At 57.5% G+C, this 15348-nt stretch overlaps 1 protein-coding gene and 1 long non-coding RNA gene across 3 annotated transcripts in view; one reads left to right on the forward strand and one right to left on the reverse strand.

Moving 5' to 3' along the window:
* Positions 1-5395: 5395 nt before the first annotated feature.
* The window catches only part of OBSCN (obscurin, cytoskeletal calmodulin and titin-interacting RhoGEF), a 232782-nt gene continuing 222829 nt past the window's right edge, over positions 5396-15348 (reverse strand). For both annotated transcript variants that reach the window (XM_049875093.1, XM_049875094.1), the window contains 15 exons: positions 15036-15188; positions 14889-14934; positions 14305-14382; positions 11717-13934; positions 10975-11046; positions 10187-10297; positions 9842-10009; positions 8408-8530; positions 8078-8248; positions 7495-7576; positions 6969-7208; positions 6509-6732; positions 6186-6261; positions 5877-6026; positions 5396-5667 (listed from right to left, as the gene is read on the reverse strand). In XM_049875093.1, coding sequence (XP_049731050.1) covers positions 5490-5667; positions 5877-6026; positions 6186-6261; positions 6509-6732; positions 6969-7208; positions 7495-7576; positions 8078-8248; positions 8408-8530; positions 9842-10009; positions 10187-10297; positions 10975-11046; positions 11717-13934; positions 14305-14382; positions 14889-14934; positions 15036-15188 — 4090 coding nt within the window. In that variant the 3' untranslated portion in view covers positions 5396-5489. The remainder of the gene's footprint in view (positions 5668-5876; positions 6027-6185; positions 6262-6508; positions 6733-6968; positions 7209-7494; positions 7577-8077; positions 8249-8407; positions 8531-9841; positions 10010-10186; positions 10298-10974; positions 11047-11716; positions 13935-14304; positions 14383-14888; positions 14935-15035; positions 15189-15348) is intronic.
* LOC126070673 (uncharacterized) lies at positions 5590-12451 on the forward strand. The gene is made up of 3 exons (XR_007516242.1): positions 5590-5688; positions 6178-12255; positions 12364-12451. It is a non-coding gene; the product is annotated as an uncharacterized LOC126070673 (long non-coding RNA).

Genomic DNA, 15348 nt, shown 5'->3' on the forward strand with positions numbered 1-15348 from the left:
TTCTGCCGAGTAGTCCGAGGTTATTCTTACTGGCTCTCCTTTGTAGGTGACTTTTCGTTTATCCCTCACTGCTCTTATAATTCTCTCTTTATCTTTGGTTTCGGCAAGTTTGACTACAATATGTCTTGGTGACTTTCTTTTCAGATCTACCTTATGTTGGAGTTCAATGAGCATCTTGGATAGGTATGTTCTCATCTTTCACAATATCAGGGAAGTTTTCTGCCAAAAAATCTTCAACAATTTTCTCTGTATTTTCTGTTATCCCTCCCTGTTCTGGTACTCCAATCACTTGTAGGCTATTTCTCTTGATAGGGTCCCACATGATTCTTATGGTTTCTTCATTTTTTTTTTTTTTAATTCTTTTATCTGATTTTTCTTCAAATATATTAGTACCAAGTGAGTTTTCTTCGAGTTCAGAAATTCTAGCTTCTACTTGCTCAATTCTGCTCCTCTGGCTTTCTATTGAATTGTCTAATTCTGTAATTTTTTTGTTAATCTTCTGAATTTCTGATTGCTATCTGCCTATGGATTTCCCCAGCTTATTCAATTTTTCATTATGTTCCTGAATAATCTTTCTAATTTCTTTAGGTGCTTTATCTGTGTGTTCCTTGGCTTGTTCTGCGTATTGCCTCATTTCCTTCCTGATGTCTTGAAGGGTTCTGTATATTAAACTTTTGTATTCTGCCTCTGGTAATTCCAGGAATGCACTTTCATCTAGAAGATCCCTGGATTCTGTGTTTTGAGACCCTGCTGAGGTGATCATGGTCTGTTTCTTTATGTGACTTGATATTGACTGTTGTCTCCAAGCCATCTATAAGTTATTGTATTAGTTTATGCTTGCTTACTGTGTCGTAGCTGCTTGCTTTGTTTTGTTTTGGTATACCCCTATGGGTTGCTTGAGTGAGCTAGCTTGATTATTTTAGCCTTTGGAGCTCTGTGTCCTGTCCCCAGCTGGCTAGAGCTGTTTTCAGGTATATCAGTCTAGGAGTCCATTCAGTTTTCTTGTATGAATTCAGCTCAGATTTCCAGGTAGCTGATCATCAAGTGTGTGGTACAGGCTCTGTCCTACAGTCTTAGAGAGGCAGGGGTGATTGGCGTATATTCCGGTATCTGATTGCAGGCGGGAGTCACGCTCTGAACAAGGCAGGGGTCTGAGAACCAACCCCCAAGTGTCTCTGAGGAAAACGTGTCCCTGTTCCCTAGAGTGTGCTGGTGGGTGGGCTCTGCAGAGGGACCATGGGCACCCAAAGTTTTTGGTTGTAAGGACTTGGAGGTACCAGTCATCTTTGGACCTCTTTTGTGGGTGGCTGGGTGACCTGAGTGGAGCTACCAGTCCTTAGGTCCCTGATGTGGGTAGGTGAGGACCTTGTTTAATAGGCAGCAATGTCAAAGGTCAAACACCCACCTCTCCACCACACAGCTGAAATGGTTGGAGTTTGCCAACAAGGGCCTATTCTCCCGAAATAGGCCCACACAGGTCCATGCAGAAGGGAAAGGTGCTCAAGGTCCACGGACGGATTATGCCTGGACAGGAGCCGCTTCTGTCCTGAGCTCCCCCAGTTAATGGAGCTAGCAAATGATCTTTTCCCCCCAGTTGCAAATTTTTTCCTTCCCCAAGGCTGGGAGGATGGCTCCAGGTGCTCACCAGGGTCTATCTCAGGCCTAGGGATTCAGCCACTGAAGCTGGCTTGGGGGTGGGGTGGGGGCAAGGTAAAATATCAGCAAGTCCTTAGCTTTTGCTGAGAATGCCCTTCTGCTCAGGTTCCGGAGGTGTGAGTGGGCTGTGTGGCTGGCTGCTTCGCCCTGAGGAAACTGCTGCCAAACGCTAGGACCAGCCCACCACCGCCACCGCTGCCACTCCGGGAATGGTGCCTGAGGGCTTCCCGCGACTCAGGTCCGGTAACTCCTCTTTACTTCTGAATGGCCTCTTCCTTCCCCTGCCCTCAGTTCATTGTCTAAGCTTGCCTTTGATGCTCAGCGCTCCCAGCTTGTCACAAATATACTCGTTTAGCTTGTTTTTTCGGGTCTTTGTTGTAAAGAGGGCTCCACGAAGTGTCTGTCTATTCTGCCATCTCAGCTCCGCCTCCTAAGTAATGTCTTTTGATGATCTAAGTTTGCAAATAACCAATCAAGTAATGTGTTTCGTATCCTTTGTTCTCCTCTTATATAACATCACTGCTGAGTTGCCATTTTGGATTACTAGATTCCACCACATGAATTTCAGTGTATCCACTGCTTGAGCTGATCCCATATTTTCAATAAATCTCAGTTTTACATTAATCACCATACAGATGGTTATGCTATGTCACTTGTAACAAGACTGGTGTTACGGATTAAATTGTGTCTTCCCAAAATATGTATTAACTTGGCTAGGCCGTGATTCCCAGTATTGTGCGGTTGTCCACCATTTTGTAATCTGATGTGATTTTCCTGTGTGCTGTAAATCCTGTTCTCTGCCTGTGGTTAATGAGGCAAGATTAGGTTATGCTAAAGACGATTAGGGAGAATCGGTGCTGTGTTCACTGATCAGGGACCTCTGCACATATGTCTCCTCACTCTCTGTCCTCTGTCAGTTTCTTATTTCATTCGGTGTTTGGCTGAGTTCTTTCTCTCTTCATTTGACACTTTGGGCTCCAGGAATGATGTTTGTTTGTGTTTTACTTAGTTTTTCGGGACTTGCTGTGGAGGGACGGTGTGGTGCTTCTGTCTATGGTACATGGTGCCACACTGACCAGAAGCCTCGAGTTGATTTCATTTGGTTGATAATATGAGCTAGTTTGTTTGGAGACTCAGAACAAGGGGAAAGGAATGAGATCACTTGGTTTAGACAGAAAGACTTGGTCCCTGAGCTTCTTACCCCAACTCTTGACTCAGCCTCTCATTGTCCTAGAAGGAACCGGCCCAGCAACATGGCCCGTTTCTGATGCCTCTGAGACCAGGCTCACTAAGTGGGATGGCGGGGCGGGGGGCGGGGGGCGAGCTAGTTAAGATGCCGCTCTCCCACCCAAGGACCCAGCCTTCCTGCGGAGAGCACAGAGTCTTTGGGTCCCGTCTCACCCAAGCCAGCCGAACACAGCATATGATGATCTGTGTAGAGAGTATGGTGCCAAAGGTGAAGGTGGCCACACTAGTGACTGGTTGGTTGGTGATGCCTTTGACTGAGATTGGAAAGCAGCCAATGGAGGCAGTGTTGGGGGTGGGGGGGTCCAGCTCAGTTTTGGAGATGTTTAATTTTTAGGTTGAGGTGTCCTGGGTTCAATAAACATTCAAGGGGAGGTGTCTAGTTTGTGAAAATGCTGGTCTAGTGAGCAGGAAGAAGAGGCAGGCTGGAGTCTTCAGTACATGTGTGGTCCTCTGATCTGTGATACTGGGGGACCAAAGGGCACGGAGCAGAAATGGCTGCTCCTGCCTTCCAGCCAAAGACCCCCAGGAACACAGCTGCAGTTGAACAGATCGAGTTTATTACTTGGTGCAGTGAGGGAGGCTGCACCCACGCCAAAGGAACAGTGAGGCATCTCAATAAGAGGGTGTTAGAAAGGACCTATGTGGGCTTTAACTGGGTGATCTGTGGGAGAATCCAAGGAAATCGAGATTTGATCTACATTGGATACTGTCAGAAAGCATCGCAATTCTATGATTGGACATCCGAATAAATCTTATCTATAAAAACTAAAAAAAAAAAAATTTTTTTTTTTTTTTATAAGGAGGACCCATTGCCATCGAGCTGATCCCAACTTATAGCAACCCTACAGGGGTCAGAATCAACTCAATGGCAATAGGGTTTTTGTTTTTTTTTTCATAAGGAGGACAGACTAGGATGAGGATAAAGCTGCAATTGGTCAAGAAGCAGCAGAGAGGGAGTGTTTGGTGTTTTGTGGGTGGTGCCGCAACCTTGTTTTTTTTTGTTTTTTGGTGCTTAGACAAAATTAAAAATTGGCCTTATTTTGCCCCACACTATCATGGTCTCAGGGTGACCTTGTCATAGACTATGTCCAATGGAAGAATAACAGCTCAGCTGTGAGTGCCAGGCCAGCTTTTGAACTTCACGGGCTGCTCCTCTTCCGTTTCCAGCCTTCCCCCTCCTGCTCCTCCTAGTCCCCCTGCTCTTCCCGTCCCTCCTCCTTTCTTTAATTCCTTAAGGCAAGAATAAACACATGGCAGCATATGTCAAAGTTAAGATGCACTTACCTGGAGGCCCAGTTCACCCAGTGAGTGAGGACGCACAACCTAAAAACTACTTGTCTTAGTCACCTAGTAGGTTACAAGTCCAAATTCAGGGTGCTGGCTCCAGGGGGAGGCTTTCTCTCTCTGTCAGCTCTGGAGGAAGGTCCTTGTCATTAGTCTTCCCTTGGACTGGGAGCATCTCAGCACAGGAACCTCAGGTCCATAGGGCGTGCTCTGCTCCTTGGGCTCCTTTCTTGGTGGTATGAGGTCCAACTCTCTGCTAGCTTCACTTTCCTTTTATCTCTTCAGAGATAAAAGGTTGTGCAAGCCACACCCCTGGGAAACTCCCTTTACATCGGATCAGGGAGGTGACCTGGTAAAGGTGTTACAATCCTACCCTAATCTTCTTTCTCATAAAATTGCAATCACAGAATGGAGGACAGCCACAGAACACTGGGAGTCATAGCCTAACCGAGATAATATACACATTTTGGGGGAGGGGACATAATTCAATCCATGACACTACTGAACAACCCGGCACTTACTGTAAAGAAGTAGACATACTCGAGCCAGGGGCAAGGGCAGCGGGTGGCATCGAGAGTACAGGCAGTAAGGGGGGCAGGAGGACACTGTAGAGAGAATCTTAAAAGTTGGCAGGCTTTGCAGGCATCACAACCCCCTCCCCCCACAGCAATTCTAATGGAAAACCCATTGCCATCAACTCGATTCTGACTCATAGCGACCCTATAGGACACAGCAGAACTGCCCCATAGGGTTTTCAAAGAGCGGCTGGTGGATTTGAACTGCTGACCTTTTGGTTAGCCGCTTAGCTCTTCACTGAGCCACCAGGGCTCCAATTCTAACAGGAGCCATTGGTGAAACTCTTTCCCATCAGGGGGCGCACTGCCGCGGGCGCCTGCCACTTGCTTTGCAAGCCGGGTACAAGAATTCTCCCGGCACGCTGTTTACAATAGAGAAGCTCTGGAAACAAGGTAAACGCTCACCAACAGGGAAAGGCATGCTAAAAAGCTGTAGGTTCGTATGATGAGATAAAACTAACACACAGCAGTTAAGAGAAAATACATATACACTTGGGAGAGTTGCGACATCTCAACACACCGAAGGACCCAAAGGTCTAGTGGACTCGTGCCCAAGGACACCTACAGTGCAGGTGACGGCCCTAGTCCTCCTCCCCAAACACAACAATAAAACAGAAAACATCTCACCAGGTTCCGCTTTTTTATTGCTGTGCCATGCATATGTACAGTCGCATTAGAGGGGCCCCCTGCAGCACCCCCACCCTCGCGCCCCCGTTCCGCCGGCGCTCAGCGAACCTGCGCCAGGTTGTACTTCTTGTACAGCAGCGCCCGCCTCTTCTCTCGCTCACGCACGAAGGCGCGCAGGCGCGCAGTGGAGAAAGTCACCGCCGTGGGCCTGGAGTTGGCCAGCCCCTCCTCAGTCAGCCACCCGCAGTGCAGACAGCTAGATGCGCAGGGCCGGCCCCTGGAGCGCGGAGGAACGAGGGTAGGGCGGTCAGCTGCCTCTGCCCAGAGCGCGAGCGGGGGGGCTGTGGGGGGGTGGGGGTAGGGGGCGTGGGGGGTGGGGGTGGGGGGCGTGGGCGTGGGGGGTGGAGGGTGGGGGTGGGGGGGGTGGGGGGGTGGGGGGGTGGGGGGGTGGGGGGGGTGGGGGGGCGGGACGGGGGCCTTGCTTACCAGGGGTGGGCGCACAGCGTGCTCCTGAGGAAGGCCACGGCGCCCCCCGACAGCCCTGCGTAGCAACGGCTCAGCTGGGTCACCCCTTTGCGCAGGGCTTTCTGCAGGTCACGTGCGCCCTCGCTGCTCACCGGGTACTCCCCGCTCAGCCTGTGGGGCGTAGGGGAGGGAGGGTGGCCCCGGGACTGAGGCCACCTCGGAGGGATCCCGGGGAGAGGGGAGGCGGACAGACTAAAGGTCCCCCTTGCATAGATCCCAGGCCTGCCCCTCCCTTTCAACACATCCCCCCCCACGGGTGCAGAAACTCACATGATGAAGGCCGTCACTCCGATGGCCCAGACGTCTGTCTGCGGGACTGCGCCTTGGCCCTCCAGGAGCTCTGGAGCTGGGGAAGGGCACCAGTGAGTGGACACAGGTGAGAGGCTGGGTATAGGTGGGTGGACACAGGTGGGGGTCTTGAAGGCGGGTCATACAGGAAAGCAGAAGAGGACTAAGCACAAACGGGAGGATCCGGGCCGAGGGGAGTGAGCAGGTGGGCGGGACACGTGGGTCTTCTGGGCCCGCCCCTTCCCCCTACTGGGCCTCCAGCTCCCACAGGCCAGCCCTCCGAAGTCTGTTTCTCCCACTCGCACCCATGGTCTCCACGAAATCCTTGAACTTCTCCGAAGGCAGGACCTTCTCCTGGGCGAGGCTCTGGGCATTGCCGAAGTCAAGGACCTTAAGTAGGTTGTACTCAGTGACGATCAGGTTCTCGGACCTGAGGTCCAGGTGGAGGATGCCCTGGGAATGCAGGTACTGGGCGGCACTCAGCATCTGCCAGAGGTAGTCCTTCACCTCTGATTCCGAGTAGGAGGCCCTGCGGGCATGAGGGGGGCTCAGCCAGGTTCAGGCTGCCGAAAGGTGGGGGTGGGGGGATGTGGAGGTACACCTCGGGGCAAGGGCCCTTGAGACTGCCCAGCCCCTGGGGGCTTGAGTGGGGAGCAGCCTGGCTCTGCTGTGTCAGGCAGCAGGGAGGGGTGGCGGGTCTCATCCTCCCTCTGGAGAGCCTTGTTTCCATTGGAGGGTCCCTGTGGCTGCAGCCACCTCCCTCACCTCTCTGCCAGGCAGGGGAGCAGCTCTGGTCCAGAGCACAGCTCCAGGATGAGCACCAGGTGCCGTGGGCTGAGGTAGGCACCGAGCAGCTGGACCAGGTGCGGGTGGCGCAGGCCCTTGAGGGCCTCATATTCACCCAGCACGGCTGTCTTGTTCTCCGCACGGTAGGGGATGATCTTGGCCGCCAGGATGCGTCCGCTGCCCTTCTCCCGGCACTGCCGCACCACACTGAAGCGGCCCCTGGGCAAGGGGATGCATCGGCCAAGCTGGTGAGGCCCCTCCCTATGCAGCCCTTCCCACACAAAGCAGCAGACGCACACATGTGGCGGCAGGGAGAGCACTCAGCAACGAGGTGGCGGAACCTTCCAGGGGTGGGATCAGTGGCTATGGAGGCGCAGATGCATTTGGGAGATGCTCTGAACCAGATGCGGGTGGGGGTGAGCATGGAGAGGGAGGCTGAGGCTGGGGTGGGTGCCTGAGGGCTCGGCCCAACGATGTCCCTGACCACCTGCCCACAGCCTCGCACCTCCGAATCTGTGTCTGGAAGGCGAAGGTCTGTGTGCTTGAGAGGGGCTGGGCTGGCAGTGCGTGGCCACTCTCCTCATAGGCTGTGGAAAGAGCAGCAGGGTGACCAAGAGGCCGGGGAGGGGGCACACCCCGGCTAGCCCCAGCTCCCTCCACCTATCCTCCCATCACTCCTGCCAGACCTCTGACAAGGGGCCCCCTTTAAACTCACTGAATGCACACTCAGACCCCTCAGGCCATGGGGTGTGTACGTGAAGGTGGTGAAGTCCAGGAGTGGGGACACCCCACTTGCCTGGGACCACAGATAACATGCACACAGACCACACTTCCTGGACCCACAGCAGGCATTAATAATCAAAGCGCTGAGCCCAGACAACCCAAGTCCTTGGCACAGCACTGGGGAGGCCCTCCCAGGGCTCAGTGTGAACCTCAGGATGAACTCATTTGCTCCTGGGGCAGGGTGTGGAAGAAGGAGGCTGGGCAGTGAGGGGCCCCAGAATGTGCGGCCCAAACTGAGGCCAACAGGGGTTTTCTCCAAAAGGCGAAGGCAAGGAGCTGTGAGGAGGCCACAGCAGGAGCCTTACCCATGTGGCTGGGCCCTCCAAGGATGACCTGCTCCGAGGGGCGGCTGTAGGGGCCCATGCCCGCCTTGCTGACACAGGCCGTCCGGAAGGTGTATGAGCCGGCCCGCGGGAGCTTGCTAGTTAGGTAGCAGCAGTCAAAGATGTCAGAAGCCAGAGTGCTCCAGCTCCCACCTGGGCCGCAAGGGACAGAGGAGGGAGGGAGGGAGTGAGAGGCTTCCCCACTGAAGGCGTGGAGAGAGCAGCCACTCACTGGCACTCAGCAAGCGGAGTGCCTCCATGACCACCCCCTCTGGAACCTGGAGGGCCCCCCAGAGCTGGCCCAGCAGATACCTTCCAGGCAGCACTGAACGATGTAGGTCACAGGGCCACAAGTCTCCACGGGCTTCCAGACCAGCAGCACCCCATCTGCATACACCTCCCCAATGTCCGGGCGTGGGGAGGACGAGGGGAGCTCTGTAGGGGCGGGGGCGGTAGGCAAGCAGCTCTGAGGCTAGAATGACCTCAAATGGCTGCCTGATGCACCTGTCAGCCCCCTGTCACACCTCCCCTAGTGGGCCTTCCCCTCCCTCCCCACACCCACCCTCAGCTGCTGCCCAGGCTCCTGAGCCCACTCTCCCCTGGTCCTGGTCATTTGGGGGGTCCTGCTGCAGTGTGGGCTGGCCAGAGGGCCCAGTGTCTCTTGAGGTCTGGCTCAGGGCTGTGTCCTGGCTGGGGGCTCTGGAAGGTCAGCCCAGGAGCCCCCATGGCAGTGATCCTCCATCAGAATGGAGGGCCTGGCCCGGTCCTGCAGACAGGGTACCGGGAGGCCAGTCAAGGCTGCTGCCCTCCTCTAGGGTTGGGCCAGGTGGCTGAGGGCTGGGCCCGCAGCCCTGTCCTGGCTCCCCCGAAACACTTCCTGGGAACTGTGTTTAGGGAGCCTCAACTTTGATAGAGGAGCAAAGGATGCAACAGCCTTCTCTGCACTTGCCGGTGGGATGTGGCTGAGAAGGCACCATGGGAAGAACAGGGCTTGGAAGAGCTCGACTGTCTTCAACTAATGGCTGCACTTTCTCTTGGGACTATGGTATGAACTGACAGGCTTTGTCCCCAGTGCTTTACGTGGAACCAGCCCTGTCTCTGTCCTGTCTGTCTTACCCTCTTTCTCCTCTCTACCTGTCCCTCCCTCTCTCTCCTTTCTATGGCTCTCTCTCGCCCTGTGTCTCTTTGCTCTCTGTGACCCTCCTCTGTCTTCTCTCTTCCCTCTTCCAAGCACGCTGCTGCAGCCACAAACAAGTTCAGGGCCACGCTGACAGCTCAGTGCAATCCACTTTGAAAACTTCCTTCTGCTTGTCCCCCAACTCTCCCCACCCCAGCTCCATCTCACCCCCAGTGTGCATTTTCCTGTCTGCACATTTTTTTCATCTCCCTCTCTTTGCTGTATGGGTGTCTTTTAAGTGGCTCTATATCACATGGGCAGTGTGAGGACAAACAGGGTTCTGGGCAAGAGGGGGTCACGGAGAGGGCCCAACGCCCTGGTGGGGCCGCCTGCCAGAGCCATCCCCAGGCCATGACAGCCAGTGTGTGATCCTCTGGCCCTGTCAGAACTAGGGGATGCCTGGGGTCACCACACTGGGGACCACGGTTTCCAAGGCCCCACTCGCCATAAGAACCAGCATAAGAGGCTCACAGAGTGAGACAGGGTCCCAGGCAGAGTCTTCAAAGAGGAGGCAGTGGCGTGGCTGTCCTCCCCCCTGCCCACCAAGAGGGCCCACATGGTGTACCCACCTGCCCTCCGGAGCATCCCCGTGGTGGCTGCTGTGCCCAGCGCATTGCTCACACTGCAGGTGTACACACCCAGGTCCTCGGCGGTCACCACCAGGATGGTCAAAAGCTGGAAGTGCTTGAGCGTGGAGGAGATGAGAATTCGGCTGCTGCTCTCCAGGACTGCCCCGTCTGCCGAAAGACACATCAGGGCCTGCGCCTGGGCAGCTGCCCCCCCCCACACCCAGCCACACAGCCGAGCAGGGGCTCAGGCTGGGGCCTGGGCAGGAGGAAGTCCTGGCCAGCCACCTGCCGTCCCACCGGGCCCATGCTCGGCCTGTGACTTGCTCCCTTCCGGACAGCTGTTACCTTTACTCCAGGTGGCCTTTGCAACAGGCTGGGCTGACACCTGGCAGGCGAGCGTCACGGGCTGGCCCAGGACCACTGTTTCATCTGAGAGCTCCTTTAGGAATGATGGGGCTGAAAAGGGAGAGTGAGAAAAGCAGTTCAGGTGATGCCCTCTCAAGATGCAGTGTGCTCAAAGCCAGGCCAGAGCGTGGCTGGACCCTGCAGTGCGGAGGATACCCTGGAGCACAGAACCTGTGGGGATCCTGCCCCTCCCAGCTCAACCTCCACCACACTCTTGTCCACCTCCTCCAGGGAGCCCTTTCTGACTGTCCCACCCCCTCTCGGCTCATCTTCCACCACACTCTTGTCCAGAATTTGTCTAAACACCTCCACCTCCTCCGGGGAGCCCTTTCTGACTGTCCCACCCCCTCTCGGCTCATCTTCCACCACACTCTTGTCCAGAATTTGTCTAAACACCTCCACCTCCTCCGGGGAGCCCTTCCTGACTGTCCCACCCCCTCTCGGCTCATCTTCCACCACACTCTTGTCCAGCATTCATCTCTCAACACCTCTACCTCCTCCAGAGAGCTCTTACTGACTGCTCCAGCCCTCTACGCTGTGGCTGCTAAGGCCCTCATGGCTGCAGCCACTCATTTGGGGTCTAGGCTGGGGTTGTAAGCTTGTCCAACTGAGGTGGGTGCCATGGAAGTTGGAGGCCACTGCTCCGCGCGCCCCCCGCCGCAACCCCACACACAACCAGGTCCTCTTGAAACTGCGAGAAGACTAAGGCCCCAGAATCGGGTACTCACCTCGGTCCTTGCTTTTCAGCCGGAAGGAAGCCAGGCCCAGCTTCTTCCTGGAGAGACCCTCCTTCTCTGGATCTGCAGGGAGAAAGAGGGGGCCCACAGATGTCACAGCCCATGAGGCCATGGCTCCTCTGGGCAGCATTGGCTGCCTCAGGCTGCCCTGACAAGAGCTGTGGGGACAGGCAGACCTGCCTGCCCCACAGCCCTGCCTTTTGCGCCTCAGGTTTCCACGCAACAAGCAAAAGGCCAAGGTCCCAGGGTGGTGTTGAGAACTGGAGCTAAGTCTGTTGCTGCTGCTCCCTCCCCCCTCCACACCTGGGCGCCAGGGCCCATCCCGGGCTAGGTCCACCCGTGGGGACAAACAGGAGGCCTGCAGCTCAGAGCCATGGGGGCTGTGGGGGCACAGGCAGTCGGGGCTGGACAGAGACCCTGCTGGAGTACTCTGGCTGCAGGCAGCTGGTGTCGGTTCTGAGTTTTTCTCTCCAGCAGTATAATCCCTACTTGGGTCCCTTGGCCCCCCCGCAGTGCTGCTACAACCCAGGGCTGAGTCTCAGAAGCACGGGGGAAAAAGGGCTCTGAAGCTGGGAGGTGCACCTAGATGCCTAGGGGGGCGAGCCCAGAGGAGGCTTTCTGATGGCACTGGGCAGGATCCTGAGCTGTTGTCATGGGGGAGAGGTCAAGGTGACCCCCAGGAGTGCAGTACGGGGGACATCTGGACATGCCCAGAAAGGTTGGAGGGAGTCACCTTCCGCCCTGCCCGTCAGGATCCGGGAGATGTGGGCCACTGAAGCCTTCACCCTCTTGCGCAGGCTGTGCTCCTGGGACTCCTCCAGCGGCAGGCAGCCCCCGGAGAGCTGGAAGAAGCCTCGCGAGGAGGGTGACACCTTCCGCTTCCGGCCCAGGGCAGCCTCTCCCAGCAGGGCCTCCATGTCCTCTGGCTCCTCCTCGGTGATCTGCAGGCTACCTCTAGGACGGGTAGCCAGGCTGGCAGGAGGGCCTAGCTCCCCCAGCCAGGGCCACACCGCCTCTGGGAGCTCTGCCAGCCCCTCATCTTCATCCAGGGTGGAGGATGGCTCCCGCTCCACGGGCGGCTTGGGGACCTTCCTGAAGATCATGAACTCAAATGGGAGGTACTTGATGTCATACAGGTCAGAGAGGTTGAGGTAGGCAGGCTCCACCTCGGAGATGTCTAGGGACAGCGTGTCAGCCGCCTCCGAGTCTCCTGAGAGGTCCTTGATCTGTACCAGGGAGACCTGAGAGCCCTGGCCAAAGTCTTCCCATGAGGTAAGTTCCAGGGAGCCCCTGGGGGAAGGCCCGCTGCCCTCAGGCACCGGGGCCATGCCAGCCAAAGGCAGTGGGCTCTCAGCCACTGCTTCTTCCTGCTCCTCCCAGGACTGAGACCGCTGGACCCAGGCCATCTTGGCCCACATGGGGCCCTGCCCCAGCATGCCTCCTGCATCCCCACCAAAGGCGAAGGTGCCATAGCCTGCCACCCCTGCGTAGCCCCCGTGGCACTCCAGGGAGAACTTCCGAGTGGTTGCCTGCTCCAGAGGCCGATGCTGAGCAGTCTCCTGGGACAAGTCCTCATCATCCGGACAGGCTGCCAGCTCTGTATTCACTGGGGCAGGTGGCACAGCCTCCTGGGGGGACAGGTCCTTGGAGAAGGCCTGCCCTATAGAACAGGAGGGGCTGGGCTCTGCCCCCTGCTTAGAGCCTGACAGGGGGCTTGCTTGGGCCTGGGACGGGGAGTCCTGAGGCTGTCCAGAGAGGAACGGGCTTCCGGGTATCTGGAAGCCCTCTGCATGAGATCCTGGAGGGAAGGAGCCTGGAAGTTGTGGTGCAGCAGCCGCAGGGGGTCCACAGCCTTCCTGGGGGGCAGAACCCCAGTCACAGTGAAGAGAAACGGTAGGCTGCTTCTGAGAGCTATCCTGGGAAACTGTTGGACCTGTGTTTCCATCTGTGGATGGAAGCAGTTTCGACCCTTGCACGGACCCCTCTTCAGAGCCTGGGGCTGCCTGGGCAGAGGACATGGTGCCCAGGGCCCAGGCCCCAGTGTGCAGAGTGGCTGTGGGTTCCCTAAGCAGAAAGGGGCTTGGGCCCTGCACAGAGCTGTCCTGTGAGACCTCCCCGAGCCCCCAGGGAGCTGGGTGGGGACACTGCCCCTCAAAGTAGTCCTTGGGTGACTTCCCCGGCTCCTCAGGGGACTTCCTCGGCTCCTCGGAAAAGGGGCTGGTGGTGCGTGGCTGGTCCTGGTCCAGGGAGCGGCTTCGGCCGGGCACCACTCGGGCAGTTGAGCTGGGGAGCCTCAGGGCGGTCTCACAAGAGGGCACCTTGGTCATGAGGGTGACCTGCTCCTCCCTGGCAGTCTGCTCCTCCCTGGCAGCCTGCTCCTCCAGGGCTCGGTGCTCCATCAGGGGCTCACGCAGGCCAGGCAGCACCCTTGCAATGTAGCCACCCTTCAGTAGGTGCTGCCTGGCCCGCGCCAGGTGCTTCCTGCTGCCTGGGGCCGAGGGTGGGCACCCACGTTCTGAGCCTTCCCCGGCCTGCTGGTAGAACAGGCTCCGGATGATGCTCTGGCGGGGCACACAGCCTGGGACGGCCAGTGGGCCTGCACCCGGGACCCCAGCGGCCACCTCTTGGCTCTCCAGGGACACAGGTGATGCCACAGGCAGAGAGGGGGCTGGGGGGGGCACATGGACCTCAGTCTCCTCTGGCAGGCTGGCCGAGGGCCGCAGGAAGCCCCTGGGGTGCAGGAGTGGGGAGTGGGTGACAGGGGAGGGTGGCAGCGACTTGGCCCGAGCGTATGGGGCAATCTCGTTATCCGAGGAGGAGCTGCTGGAGGAGCCACTGGCATCCCGGAGCAGGTGCCGGGAGACCCCAAGGGATGGGCTGTCGGGCGGGCCTTGGAGCAGCTCCGGGATGGAGCGCATCACCAGGATGGACTTGTAACACATCAACGAGCGCTGGGGAGCAGGCGGGAGGGGTGTCAGAGCTCAGGGCCCCCCTCACATGCCCCTCCTGTCCCCTCCACCCGGCTCTGTTGTTCTGGCCCCTCTGTAACTGTGATGTGTGCAGGTGCCACCCACCGCTGTCCCTCCCCCCCGCCACCGCATGCTCTGGGCCTGTCCTATACCCTATATAGCAAGACCCGGAGGAAGGACAACCGTCTACATGCTTTCTTGCCCAGCTCTGGGCATGCCCCAGCCCAGGAGTCAGGAAGTGGCCCTGAGAGGTCCTCTGGACCACAGTGGACTCAGGCCTGGGTCTCCCCTAGGAGTCTCACCACCCTGCCCTAGCCCCTCCTCAGCATGGTGGGCGGCAGGTACCACCCACCTGCCAGCGGCTCCGGGCCAGCAGGAACTTGAGCTGCTTGGTGTTAATGAAATGGGCCTCTTCTGCCGGCACAGACTTCTGCAGGCAAGGAGGAAAGGGGCTGTGTTGGTAGGGGCCTGGGGCCTGGCTGTGGGCAACGAGTCTGACCGCCCTGGTCAGGGCCCTTCCTGGGACAGAAGCCCGGCTGAGTCAGGGGCGGCGGACCAGCCTCAGCCCTGGAATCACATGCAGGTGGGTGGACCTGGTCAAAGGCCAGAGGTTATGGCAGTTCCATGTCCCTTCCCGGATTAGGGATTCCAAGTTAGTCCTAGAGGTGGACCCATGGAGGACCCTGAGCCTGCCTCCCTGATGCAGTCATGCTAGGTGGGGGTAAGTGGGGGCACTGATGTCCTCTGCCCCAGTCTGAGGGTCCCAGCAGCCCCAACACCCCTCCACTGGAGGCATGTCCTCTGGGCACCAGCCAAAATTCTGTAGCTAATGCAGTCCAGGCAGGGCCTCAGCCTCTCATGACCTCAGTCTCCCTCCTTGCACAATATGGGACTGAGCAAGCCTGTCCACCAAACCTGGAAGCTCAGTCTACTCACCAGGAACCAAGGGTGGGCGAGGCACTGGGAGGCGCTGGGCCGGGCCCTGGGGTCAGAGGAAGGCATGGGGTCAGACCAGGGTGGGTCAGCCAGTCCCAGGGAAGGGCTGAGCAGGACGTCTGGGCAGTGGGAGGACAGGGCACTCACTCCGGGGCCCTCTGCAGGGCAGCCTTGATAAAGTCCTTGGCGTCTTCACTGAGGTGGGCGGCCATGGGGCTGGTCCAGGACACCTGCCCCTCCTGAACGTTCAGCAGAGTTGCACGGTCACTCTCACCGGCAAACGGTGATGAGCAGGTCAGGCTGAAAGACAGAGAAGAGGTCTGGCCCTCAGAGGTGATCTGGATTCCCGGGTCCATGGGAAAGACCGCTAGGCCAGGGCATGCTGGGTCTCTGAGGCAGAGTTGTTGGGGGGCCAGGGGCCTCACCCCCGACCGGAGATGGGCTTTTAGCATCACTCTCA

The sequence above is a fragment of the Elephas maximus genome, chromosome 2 (assembly GCF_024166365.1).
Source record: "Elephas maximus indicus isolate mEleMax1 chromosome 2, mEleMax1 primary haplotype, whole genome shotgun sequence".
NCBI lineage: Eukaryota > Metazoa > Chordata > Mammalia > Proboscidea > Elephantidae > Elephas > Elephas maximus.